General features: G+C 41.6%; 1 protein-coding gene across 1 annotated transcript in view; it reads right to left on the bottom strand.

The window, feature by feature from the left end:
• The window catches only part of LOC102066263 (ovostatin), a 29,142-nt gene extending 17,581 nt beyond the window's left edge, over positions 1-11,561 (bottom strand). The window contains exons 1-15 of the mRNA XM_014271369.3: positions 11,482-11,561; positions 9,746-9,929; positions 8,925-9,081; positions 8,108-8,160; positions 7,609-7,629; positions 6,676-6,844; positions 5,962-6,046; positions 5,124-5,241; positions 4,391-4,511; positions 4,053-4,162; positions 3,043-3,201; positions 2,071-2,295; positions 1,801-1,858; positions 678-823; positions 153-296 (exon numbers count right to left, since the gene is read on the bottom strand). Coding sequence (XP_014126844.2) covers positions 153-296; positions 678-823; positions 1,801-1,858; positions 2,071-2,295; positions 3,043-3,201; positions 4,053-4,162; positions 4,391-4,511; positions 5,124-5,241; positions 5,962-6,046; positions 6,676-6,844; positions 7,609-7,629; positions 8,108-8,160; positions 8,925-9,081; positions 9,746-9,929; positions 11,482-11,546 — 1,815 coding nt within the window. The 5' untranslated portion in view covers positions 11,547-11,561. The remainder of the gene's footprint in view (positions 1-152; positions 297-677; positions 824-1,800; positions 1,859-2,070; positions 2,296-3,042; positions 3,202-4,052; positions 4,163-4,390; positions 4,512-5,123; positions 5,242-5,961; positions 6,047-6,675; positions 6,845-7,608; positions 7,630-8,107; positions 8,161-8,924; positions 9,082-9,745; positions 9,930-11,481) is intronic.
• Positions 11,562-13,348: the final 1,787 nt, after the last annotated feature.

Raw genomic sequence — 13,348 nt, forward strand, 5'->3', positions numbered from 1 at the left:
TTCTGTCTTTAAAGCATACAATTGCCTTAGATCTTCCTTTAATCACAGATGTCTGTTTCCAAGGGAAAAATAAAAATACAGTCAGAGACATCACAGGTGGGAACTGGGTTGTTCCTAGGTCAAAAGAACACAGGGCTGGGGATGTGACTCACACTCTCAGCAGATAACTCCTGCCCAGACTGAAGAAGGACGCTCTGAATTGCTCGCAGGGCACAGAAGGAGTTGGCAGCAGCTTCCAGGTGGAGTCCAACTCTAGAGCCCGGGAGACCCTTCTTCTCAGAGAACTTGAGCTGGACCTGGAAATTAGCAAATCCAACACAACCCCATGGAGATTAGGCGAATCGGATCGGCACAGAGATCTAAGTCTCCCCTTTCATCAGCAGGCACTGTTCTCTGTAGGACAAAGCTCCTACCGCTAGATGGCCCGTCTGGATCAGCTTGTAAAAATTCACATAACCCCCGCCCCCAGGCACCCTTCTCTCTCCATCGTGGGGAGTTTTTCTGAGCCTGAACCATGGGTGCCAATTCCAGGGACGGCTTCTCATGATCCCAGACATACCTGCACCTTTTCCATTCCTAAATGCCATGCCTAGTGCAGGGCTCTTGATGAGATCGTTTCCTGACCATTTTTCAGCAAACCCCAATATATCCCTTAGTAAGAAAGCAAAGGTTTCCACCTTGTTTTTGAAGCATATATCACTGTGTATCCTGGAGCTGTCAGCCACTATCTCTCCATGAGGATGCACTGTGTAGAGCAGCAATCTGGCACTGGGGGCCAGCTTCTCAGTGACAGTCAGTGTGATGGAGAATGTACCTCTGGAAGCTGTGGAAGGAACATGGATCAGGGAAGGACAAGCCAGCAAAAGAGCATATTATATTCATAATCTAGAAACACCTTAATAGCCCAGGGAATTGTATATTGGAAGACTCATCTCTCAGTGGCTGAGGGACAGCTCCCATCAGCAATATAACACATAAAAAAACTGGAGGATGCTGAGACCAGGGTGCTTTGCAGAGAGAGGGGTACGCTGGGAAGAAGCTAAACATGGAAACCTGTGCACAATTGCTATGAGAAGGTCCCCTTCCCATTGCCTTTGGGTCTCAAAACTAGAACAATAGATAAATACAGCAATATTCTGAGTTAAAGGAGAGTTCTCTTAACACTAAGAAATAAGAAATTCTTCTCTACATGGATGAAAACTACAAGTATATAGTCAGGGAATTAAGCTTTAGACTAAAGATGGTAAATATGAAAAAAGTCCTATATAGGGAGAGAGGCTCACTTAAGCCACCTCCTGAAGTGTGCAAACGGACCAGGTTCTGCAAGAAAACTGATTTTTAACAATGAAAGAATAAAGGTCAGGATCACTGTTATTTGTTGGTATTTTGAGACTTCTGAAAGGGCAATGAATTTCAAGAGCTGACTGCTAAACATCCCTTTCAAATGGGACACCTATTATTCCAAACTTTAAAATGTTTTATTATTCTATTTGGTGAAGACTAGGATGTCACATAGAGACCATAAATACTCCTTGGCATTATAAAATACTACAATAAAACATATGAAGGTTGCATTCCATGTGTTTGATCACAACAAAATATGTTTCTACTAACAAGATAAAACTGATTATGATATGGGAGTTCAGCTAGATGCTGTAGCAAAAGAAAATTATTCTGTGAGCAGTAATAGGTCACGGGATTTAGGGACTAGTACTTGATTTAGCCACAGTTCTCTGCTTTCACCACTTGCAAAAGTTACTGTGATCTGAAGTATGAATAGTAATATGGTCTGGAACTTACCACCAGAAATGCTGACTTGCTTCTGGCCACTGAGAGTAATTTTTCCTTGTGTCATCACCTGGGCATAGAAAAGTCACATGAAAGGGGATCAAAAGCACCTTCTCCCTTCCACCATGAAATCACTGATTTTGAGTATTGTCCTGAGAAGCCATGAAGGTGAGCAGGTCGAGCCATGATCCATAACCTCTCTCTGACTGCAAGATTTCTGCCTTATAGGGTGTTTGAGAGAAGTTGAAAAAAAGGTGTTTCAGGGGTAACATTAGGACTTACTACATAGTAGAAGTTTGTGTGTGTGGCGTTGCTGTAACCTTCTCTGTTCAGGACATAGTGAACATTGATTGTTCTCTGCTGGCCACAGCTGAGCTCCTCTGTCACTGGCTCAATTTTCAGAAAGCTGTTGGTCCGTGAGTAGAAACGCCGGACAAGGAACGAGGCTTTGGGCTCATTATCAATCCCCCAGATAAAGTCTGCACATTCACCTGGTGCCTGTTTGACCTACAAAATGGAAAACCATGCATGTGGAATCAACAGTGTGGGGAAAAAAAATTCAAGGCAGGTGAGGGGCAAAGGCTTCTTTTCTGTAAAATATTCTGTTGAGAAACTGCTTTTGTGAGGCTATTTAAGCCACAAGCAAGAACTGGTGTGAAAAATTTGTGTTTCACCAGTGAAGAGTGAATGGCCTTCTGGACACCTTTAGGCATCCAGATGCCTCTGGCACTTCGCAATAAGAGCATTATTTTAGTTTTTTTCAGGCTTGGGACCAGTTGCATAAACTGCTGAGACTTACACTGAATTAGAATGGCATTGTTCCAAATGACTCACTTTTACTCAGCCCTTTCCATCCCACCAGAATAAAGCCATGGCAATACAAGAAGACCATGTGATGATAACAGACATGAGTTTGTGCCAGCAGAAATGCAGGGAAGCAGTCAGCAGCAGTGAAAGATGCTGGCACGCACCAAGGCTAGATGGGGAAGGCAGTGCAGTCTCTGAGGAAGGTCCTCTAACACACAGAAGAAAGAGAAGGAAGATGAATGCAGAAAGAACTTCTAAAGGGGAGAGAAAAGCAGGGAGGAACTGAAGATCACTACGACCCAAAACCACAAATGGGTTGCAGTGTGCCTCTTCTCAGGCAGTGGTATTTGCTCAATGAGTCTCACAGAGTTTGCAGGTGTTCCTTCTAAACCCTCTCTCCCATGAAGTATTTACTCATGAATTAGATTGCAGCCTGTGTTTACTTACTGTCAGCTTCAAACTGGGATCGAAGAAGTTGGATGTGTCAAGGGAAAAAGCAGCAATGCCGTTTTTGTCTGTGGTATAGTTGGCCAGATAATCTCCATTGAGCTCCAGCAGGACAGTGCTGCTGGCAACAGGCTCACCCTCCATGTTTGTCACAGTGATCTGAACACAACAAATACCCAAAGGATTCAGAAAAAAACAAAGAAAACAACAACAAAAGAAAATCTCTGTTTACTGGAGGATGGTCACTTAAACACTGAGGACTGCTGCAGGGAGTAGAAATCAAGAGTGAAATGTATTGAAGAGGCACATGCTGCTCAATATTTTGAGGGAGCGGGAGTTCAGTGACAGGAAAATTCCCATCAGTGGGAAATTCCCATCAGTGCAGAATAAGCTATGTGTCACAAAGGGAGGAGGAATATTTATTGGAGACCATTGATTAACACACCTAAAAAAGAGATGACTTCATGGCCACAGGCAAACTGTGGAGCTCAGTTAACACCTGTTAACTCCTACATGTCTGTACACACCCACAGTCTCCACTGCCCGTCAGGATGATGCTGTACAGGTCATCATCCTTTTTGTGCCTGGTTTATCCTGCATGTGTAGGTTGCTAAGAAGTAGGAATGTGCTCCAACATCTATACTGCTGTAAGTAAACATCCCTGGAATTGCGTGATGCAACACAGGGTGAATTCTACCTTTAGTTTAGGCATAACTGTGTCTGAAGAATTTTCTTGAAGACTCCTCTCCCCCATTCATACCTTCCACTTACTCACTTTTTAGGCATCCTCTGACTATGGCAGAAAAGAGATCCCGACCTGCCAGGTGTGATACAATTCTCTTTTTTTTCTCTAGGAGTATCAGGACTATAACTATACAGACACTGTTATGCAGCATTATCTTGGGAAGCTGACAGCACATTCAGGTGACAGCCATAAATGGGACATCACGGAGATCACCATGCTGGACCTCAAGGAGCTTGGGTCTAAATGTATCCTCTCATGTACCTACCTCACCATGGTAAGGAATTCCCCTCTTGTAATAGGAATCCATATTCCTGAACAGCACTTGGTCATTGCCTTGGTTGACTGAAACATAGTCATAGGCCTTCATCTGGATACCTGTGAGACACACCCAGCACAAAGAAGAGGAAACAGAAATCAGACTCAGGCAGAAAGCTGTTCCTTTTGATAAGCTCTATGGAGTGGTGATGCTCTGGAGGGAGAGCCACACAAAGAAAACCATAATTGCTGCCTGTTTGCCACACAGATGGTGATCCAGGGGATTCCTCTCAGGAAGATCCATGCATTAGCTTAGATCAGTTACTCCCAATGCCCACTTGGTGTTACCTGTCCCATTTTCAGTGACGATGCTTTCTATGTTGAGGCTGGCATACATCATGGCATAGCTGCGGTACAGCCGGAATTTTTTGATGGAGATGACAGCGTTGAGGCAGCCATCCTTTCCCAGCTGAAATTGCAACACAAAGGGGAAAACCCATTTTTCTCAAGCCTTGCAAAATCGCTCCTCATTATGTTTTATTGCATCTCTGAAGACCTCCCTGCCTACCTTACATTTCTTGCTCCCCAGCTCCCACCCCAGATGACTGTTTCGATATTATTTACACTAGCACCTGGAAACTTCTCTCCTTCTCCCCTCTAGTCTTCTCTATGCTCATGCTCCTTCTTAAACCCATCTTGCATGATGCTTTTGCTCTGTGACCACAGCACATTAAGCCTGAGCTAGTGGACAAATTATTCATCCTTTTAACATTAAAAGTCCTCAAAGACTCCCAGCAGAGTTCTGCTGATTAGATTTGGTAAGAACACGGCCCCAGTGTTTCAGAAATTGTTACAAATTTACAGTTTCATAAGCTTCCCTCCTTCCTACTGATTCTTTCTGAGGGAAAAATCAGTCTTTTAGTGAGGTTCTTTCAGCATTGCCTATAAGATAGTGAGAAAAATCACACCATTGAGATTGTATCTCTGGTGTTCCCTTGGAAATTAATGAAGCCACTGAATACTGTGCTACATGTTGGGTAGTAAAGCTGACAGGGAAGAAAATACTTGTTATGTATCATACCAGTCCAGTGACAGCTTCACAGGTTTTTTTCCAGTTTTGTACACACAGTGGACTATAAAAGCGCTGCTGACACACATTAATTTGGGCCTTCCCTTGCACTGGCTGGCCATAAGTGTACCTAGGAGAGGAAGGAACATGAGAATTCAATCATGTGGATTTAACATGAGACCTGCAAAAGTTGCAGAGCATTGCAGACTCTAAATCCCTCTGCAGTATCCAGAGCACAAACAGAAGAGCACTTGGGAATTACAATCAGTCAGCCCTAGCAGAATTCCCTTCTACTATTTTTAGGCTGTTTCTGCCATTTTGTTAAAAAAACCCTGCTTCACCATAGTTTTGGTGCAATCATTCTTTAAGGTCTGAAACTGGAAGGCAGTGCTGAACTCAGGATATCATTCCCTGCACCTTTTTCTCCTTGGTTTCTTCCTTACACAAGGCAGAGCATACTGACTTATTCATCCTTTTAGCTGCTGGCACCCTGCACTTTGGCAGGACCACAGCCAGCAATTTTAATGATAGACTCTAATTTTTTGTAATAATAAAACACAACAGCTAGCAAGTAGGAAGTGCTTCATTTGGACACACACAAACTCTACTGGTTTTAATTCTGCTATGTGGCAAGAGAAGAATATCATAGACTAATAGGAGAAGAATATCATAGGAGAAAAATATAATGACATTCATTATATTTTGTATCATGAGAGTCATAGCTAAAGGAATTGCCCTAAGCCACATTCTGAGCCAGCAGCAGGATCTTTGCTTTCCAGCAGAGCACACCATCCAATGCCTATACCATTTGTTGTACAAAATTGTGTTGCCTTACAGCTCTGATACTTACGAAGCACAAACATTCACCCTGACTTCTTCATCGAAGAAAGAAATTGTCTTTGGCCCAGTGGTTGTCACTTCAAATTTTGGCAGCACTAAGAATGTAATGTGAATATGACTGATCAGCAATTGCATTACATACATAGTGTGTGTAAGACAGTAAAAAAAAACAAAAACAGTTGTCAAAGACATTTTCACCAACAAGGGAGAGGAAATGGATCAAAGAATGAGCTAACTAGGAACTGGCTGTAGTATATGACAATAGAAAAAATAATCTTCTGTGGCAAGATGAGTAACTTCTGTAAAATCAAATAATATCATACTAATAACTATAACAGTCACAGCAAATCTCATGGTAAATCACTTTAATCTCCTTTCTTAAAGAAAAATGAGTAATGCCAATGTCTCAAGTGAGTTAAGCCCTGGAGTACAAAAGTTATTACGCAATCCAGTTGCAGTGAAGGAGAAAGGCAACAGATTAAGTGAAACAACAAAATCAAATAGATTGCTGACACCACCTCTCTCCAACTTATCTTTTATCCAAGGTTGTATAGCTGGGAAAGGCCTGTTTCTCATGCAGCAGTCCACCCAGCTCTCTCCACATCTTTCTTTTCCAGGCATGATGTGGAGAATTCAAAGGACTTAAACTCTGCATTGGTGGCTTTTATCTGACTTAGACAGACCCTCACTGCTACCACAGGGTAGTTTATGAGCCTTTGCTTACCATACTCCTCCACTCTGAAGGACTGGTACTCTTTTCCACCTGACTTTGTCTCCACAGTAATTTGGTAGGATCCCAGAATAGGCTCTGGGATTAGTGGAAAGGACAGCTGGACGATTCCGTGCTTCGATGTCACCTCCAGCCACTGGAAGATCTTGTTTTGCTCTGGATCCTGGAAGAAAGAGATGTAGCAAAACCTTTATCCCCATTTCTTGCCTTCTTTTAAGTCCTGTCTTCAGACATATTGGCTAAATGAGTCACAGGCTAAGAGTGCTTTGGGGCTGATGATATGTGCTCTGACTTTACATCTCTGCTTGTGGATTTAACAAAACTAAGTCTATGTTTAACTGGGAATTAGCTACACTGACAGATGGCCTCAGATCACTCAGAAACAGTTCCTGATTGGGACATAGGTTGTGTATGGGACACAGGCTGCCTATCTAGAACACTTGTAACATAAATCTTTCTGACTCAGTTGCCTTTGTAAAGCAGGAATATTATGCTGACCTCTCTCAGAAAATGCTGGGAGATGTAGTGATGTGAAATGTGGTAGAAGATGATTCATTGTTAGCCCATCCCCATGAGAACATGGCATTTCAGAAAGTCACCATTCTTATGCCTATGTATGAGAGGGAGTCTATTTAACCAGTTATTTGCTGTACTCCTCCCAAGGTGAGCCTGGACTGAACACTCCTGTTTGAACTCTAATGAAGGGCACAGCAGCAACTCCACGCTGCCTCTGACTAACAGCTCCAGTTGTGCTGATTTCTTCTCCTCTGGTGCTGATAGAGGATATTGCCACTGTTCAACCTCAAATCCATTGGCTTTAAATGGTGTGCTCTGGATGAGTCTCCCTCAGCTGTTGACTCTATGGGAAATGGTGAAGCACAGTCTTCCCAAAGGAGTTTGTGTTTAATTCCATGTTATATCTCTTACCTCAATGACGATTCTGGGATACTGGAGGAGGAAATAAAGGGAGAGAAAAAAAATATTAAAAAATTATTCTAACAGTGGATGTTGATAAACACTAGAACACAAGGAAAACTGTGAACAGCTTTTTCTGGATAGAGAAGACTGCGCCAGGGAAACAATTTTCAACTCATGTCTGTAATTAAAAAGATAATTTTCAGAGGATAATCTGTTTGTGAATTTTTTCTGCAAGAATATCCAGTCTTTTTCTACACATCTGGAACTACAAAATCTGTGTGCTATGAAAGATTTCCACAAGTGCTTTCAGAGCCTTGTCCTCTACAAATGCAGGGAAACGATGGAGTGCGAAGGTAAGGAGTTACAACAAATATACAAAATACAAAACATAAATAACATCAGGAAGCCTATCCCAGGCCCTTCTTATTTGATATCAAAGTGAGAGAGTCTCAGTAAAGAGGTACCTCAAGAGGGTACCTGAAAAGTTTTGCTTATCACTCACACTTACCGTCTCCTGAACAGGTCTGAACTGGGTGTCCAAAGTGACCACACGAAACATCACTAAAAAAAAAAAACAGGACGAAAAAGGATTACAGAATCATCAAGGTTGAAAGGAACTTCAAGGACTAGCCCAACCATCAACCTGGCACCAAGTGTCAGATCTCCAAGTGTCAAATGCAGATGCTTCTATCATTTATTTTATTAGCAGTGATAAATAATTTTCAATACTCAGCTTTGACCAGGCTTTTTTTGAAAGCTTAAGAGTGCCCAGAGAACATAAAAGGATTAGCTTAGCCACTGAAAAAAGAGAACCAAAATAAATGTCAGTTGAAATATCTTCAATTATTACTGACTCGGACTAAAGTATAATTATGTTAAAGAGATAGCTAAATCCACCACAGCTAGTACTGTCATTTAAGTATTGTGATGGAATTAGCACTTTGAAATAGATCAACAGTTAAGGAGAAGGAGTTGTTGACAGGAACTGAGGTGCTTGCTTCATTTTTATATTCACTTTATTAGTTCCAAACGTAGCCTATTATTTTCTGTATTTTTAATACTTTTATGTATTAAATAATTTTTATGTGACTCTGCTCAAGTAAACCTGACAGAACCTGAGATCCTCAAAATTCAATTAACTAAGTACAAACACATGAATTCTACTATTTTGTTGCACTGTTTGTGAATTGGTTCTATTTTTCACTAACTTTGGTATTTCAAACTAAAATGAAATTCTTATTCCACAAGAGTAAGTTTCTGTCAACCTTGACCCACCCTTTCACTCAATATCTCACTATTCTAGCTGACTCAATCCCTTCATCCACCTGTTTGTCCTGGCTTGTAGAGGGGTTTGTCCGTCTGGACGAAGACAGCACCATCCACATTCTGAATTGCCACTGATCTTCTCTCAGCTAAGTCAACCGTGGCACCTTTGGCTGAGAAGGAAATGAATGCCAGGGCATCAGAAGTAGCAGGAGGAACCTGGAGAGGAGCAAAACCCCCAGAGGAAAAGTGGTAAATAAGACATGCTGATGTTCCCTGATGCCCAGGGTTTTAGAGTAGGATAGTGTCAGTTGAGTCATAAACAGCTTATGGAAAGTCATGAGAAGCCCCACCTTTGTCAGCGAGATAATTTCTGGGAGTTTCTGCTGAGGAAGGCCCGTAATCTGTCATCAGGTAATAAAATTTGAAGCTGTGTTCTGTCTTCTGCATTTCCCTGCTTACATGCAGGTTGTCACAGCCAAATACCTTTAACTCTGAAGTGTTTTCTCCTGATGCATTCTGGAAGACCTCACCTTGGGACACTTTTTCTTGTGTGTATAGATCTTTCAGAGTCAGGAAAGGGAATAACCGGGGTCTACATGGGACCTATCATCTTGCTTGATACTTCTACAGTTCCATAAGGAGCACGCAACTGTGATAACAATCTAAAGCTTTGCTCTATTCACTCTGAGAATGGAGATGGAAAGTCTTTCTCTAGCTCCCTTCTACAATCCACAGGTCTTTTTTCCTGTTTTGTCAGCCTTTCCAACAGTTTATCTTATTTTAAACACTTTGCCTTCTTTCCCTCACTGACAAGGAGAGTTGCAATCAGAATTATTTCCAGCTACTACGCCCTCTTCAGTAGCTTCAAAAGAAAAAATACCTCGAACTCGCCGCACTTGAAGAAGTCATTCTCTGTCACGGGCTCCTCAAAGAGAGTCCTCTGGACAGTTCCATATTCCAGGACAACGCTCAGGGACACGGGCTCGCTGAGGCTGTGCAGCTGCACACAAGCCGTCTGTGGAGCGTCGCTCCGCACGACCGATGGCACCAGCAGCACATACTGGCTGTAACACCAACCAGAAAGTTCAGTCATGCAGGAAAGTCAGAGCAAACAGCAGAGGAAAATACCACACAAGCACCATAGGTGTGAAGGAAAACATGATCCAAAGCTTGCTCAAACCAATGGAAGGATTTCAATTTCTTTCAATGGATTTTAAATAATATGCTAAGGAAGTACAAATGTCAACTTTTTAATCTCTCACAATATTTTCTGAGCTGAGGGACTGGCATCATTCTGTGCAGCATTCTTACCCAGCATGATACTACACCTCTCCATTCCAGGTGTTTACACAGCTCCAATTACTGAAGTGGCTAAAGCATAGCTGCATTTGTCCTTCCATGACCTAGGTGTGCACTTAAACCTCTGCAGCCCCTCATATGGAGGAGCAATATTTAGCTTCTTCTTGGGACCAACGACAAAAATACTAGTTAAGGGTTGCAACAATCTTTAAATTTCTCATTCTCTGGATATCTCTTGGATAAGAACTGACATAAGGCAATCCACTTCATGCACAAGAAGTGATCTTTCTTTTCCTTTTAAGCAGAAAATTCCAGGGAACGCTCAATCTAATCTGCATGCTCAGTTCTGTTTTCATGCTCCTGTTTCCATGCTTCTCCCTGTCTTGTTTTGTTCATTTCTTTCTTCCATTGAAGATTTCATTTGTACTTTTTCTCTCTTCTCTCTATAATTAGGGCAGCCTTCCTTCCCTGAAATACTCCTCTGAAAAACATTCCTTCATATTTGCTATGTTTGTCTAAAACTCTGTTGCTGTCCAGCAGTTTGCTGTCCAAACTACTCTTTCCAAATAACGTATGACAGAATTCATGAGCTGGTTTTGTAGCACAACAACAATCACACAATCTTTCTAATCTGATCCTTTCCCTTTTTTTCTCCCACAGCTTTGCCAGCTTATATTGCCTTTATTTTTATTTTCACTAGCCCAGTTCAGGCTGCATGAAATTCAAAAACCAAAATTAAAAGTATTAAAATTAACAGTGTATTGGAGGAAGCTAAGCTGTCTTTCTTAGTATTTTCCTTTAGAATTTTTGAGAAAAGGATTTAAGCTATAATGTTGGTATATTTTTGAATACTGTGGCTGAAATCTTCTGTTTGTATGGACACTGACAGTGCTAACATGAATATTATTGTACTGGGTTTGCCATTCAGCATGGTTTCAGTCCCAGATAGTGTCTGGCCTCCGGCACCTCCCCATACACTGTGTTCTCTCTGTGCTGCTGATGCATATCAATCCTAATTATTAGTATTACTTGTTAGTCTAGTCCTGAGTCTCCTTGCCACTCTACCCAACGCACAGCACACTTCAGCTACTCAAGTTCCAGGTTTCTGTCATTCACACTAGATTTTCACAGCAGTTTCATGATGGAGAGCACCATTCCAAACCATCCTTCAATGTCATCTACTTCCAAGTCAACACATTTAAGGATCTATGTCTCAAATATCCTGTTTATCATACAGCAGTGTCCCAGAAGAAATAAACTGGTGGTAAAAACAATAAAATATGTTATCATATAGACACAGAATGTGCGACCACTTACGTTTCAGAAGACACTATGGGAAGCCAGTTCAAGGACAGAATACAGAGAAGAATCCTTGACCACATGTCTGTGCATGAAGAGAGACTGATCTCAAGCTGACAGCCTGTCCCTAGTTTTTAAATTGGCCTGAAATGGTGCTCCTCCTCCACGGCTTCAGTCACAGTCTAACAAAAGATATTAACATAAAATTTGCATATGTTCAATTTCCTCACTACTGTCAGTTCTCACACTCCTTGAACTCCCAAACAATGGCTTTGGAAAGCTCTCATATTTCACATACTCCTGTGAAGTATTGCAAGCCAAACCGGTTCCTGCCTGTATGATTGTTTCATTGAAGCTCACCTCTTTGATTATTGTGTCATTGGCTGAAGATTCCTTAATGTTTCAACTTGTCAGTACTTGCCGCTACTTAAGTATTTTCTTATCCTGCAAACATGCCCTGTAGACACATCACACAACAGAAATAATCATAATACACAGCTTTTTCATGTCTGCATGGGAGCCAGGATGGGTAAAAATACACCAATACAGCTACAGCTGCATTCAGAATGGCTCTACAGCAAACTCCTAATGATAATCCGGATTTCTTACTGTAGGCACTAAGAGCTGGGAAGGAATGATGCTGGCTAATGGTCTACCATTCTTGCCAGTGGTCAGGACAAGTATATTTCTAGGGAAAGGATTCTGATAGCATTACTGCATTTGTTCACTCATCTGTCTGTCAGTCTACTTTTTCCCCCTCATCCCTGCTCCCCCCGTTAAATGACTTGTTAGTCTGTTGGTGAATTTCAGTAACTCTGAGAAGATGTTTCAGAGTAATTAATATATAGAATCACAAAATAAGTTAGATAGAAAGGAACTTCCTGACATTATGTGCTCAAATCTCTCATTTTAAGCAGGGCTAGCTTCAAAGAGGTCATGTTTTGAGTATCTGGAAGAATGGAGAGTCCACATCATCTCTGGATATCTGCTCCAGATATCTTCTTCTCCTTAAATCAGAATTTCCCAAATTATAGTCTGTGTCCATTTTTCCTTGCCCCTTCACTGTGCACCTCCAGGAGGAATCTGCCTCTTTCTTCTCTATAATCCCACTCTACATTGTGGAAGACTGAAATTATGTCCCCATGTAGCCTTTGTTTCTCCAGGTTGAATTAAATTCAACTGTTTCCTTCTGTAGGCTTGTCCCAGTCCCTGAGCATCACTGACCTTCCACTGGACTCCTTCAGTCTGTCAGTGTCTTTCTTGCATTGGATGCAGAGCTGCAGAGCTGCACTGTGGTCTCCCAACCACTGAACAGAGGGGAAGAGCCAGTTTCCTTGATGTGTTGACTAAACTCTTGATAATACTACCAAGGAAACAAAATAATCTTCAGTAATTGGGGATTGGATTCATACCCCTGCATAGGAAATGGAAAAAAGAGCTAATCTGAAACAAAATAAGGCAGGCCAAACCACAACAGTCTCTAAATGCAGCCCCGGGGAAGTAACAGGCCATTTCCTTTCTACTTTGTCTTCTTAACCAAGCAGATAATGAATGGGAAGAGGAAGCTGAGTATACTCCAGGAGTAATTAGGAACACTGAAAAGAGCTGGGGGCACTGAAAAAGGTGTTGAGCAATGCAGAGTGGGCATGAAGCTATTTCAGGTAAAGAATATGAGGAGGAAATGAGGACTACCATAGTAATGTGATGTATAAATTGATGCGTGCCTGTTAAAAGGCTGATTCTACCAATTTCAGCTTTAATGGTAAAATATGTCCTTTCAACCCTCTAGCTAAAGTGTGATTCAGCCACACTTATTTATAATTAAATAATAATTTTAATAAGAAATTAAATTGTTCTTCCCATCAGCATAGCTGATGTTTAAAAC

Source organism: Zonotrichia albicollis, chromosome 2 (genome assembly GCF_047830755.1).
Source record: "Zonotrichia albicollis isolate bZonAlb1 chromosome 2, bZonAlb1.hap1, whole genome shotgun sequence".
In the NCBI taxonomy this organism is placed as follows: domain Eukaryota; kingdom Metazoa; phylum Chordata; class Aves; order Passeriformes; family Passerellidae; genus Zonotrichia; species Zonotrichia albicollis.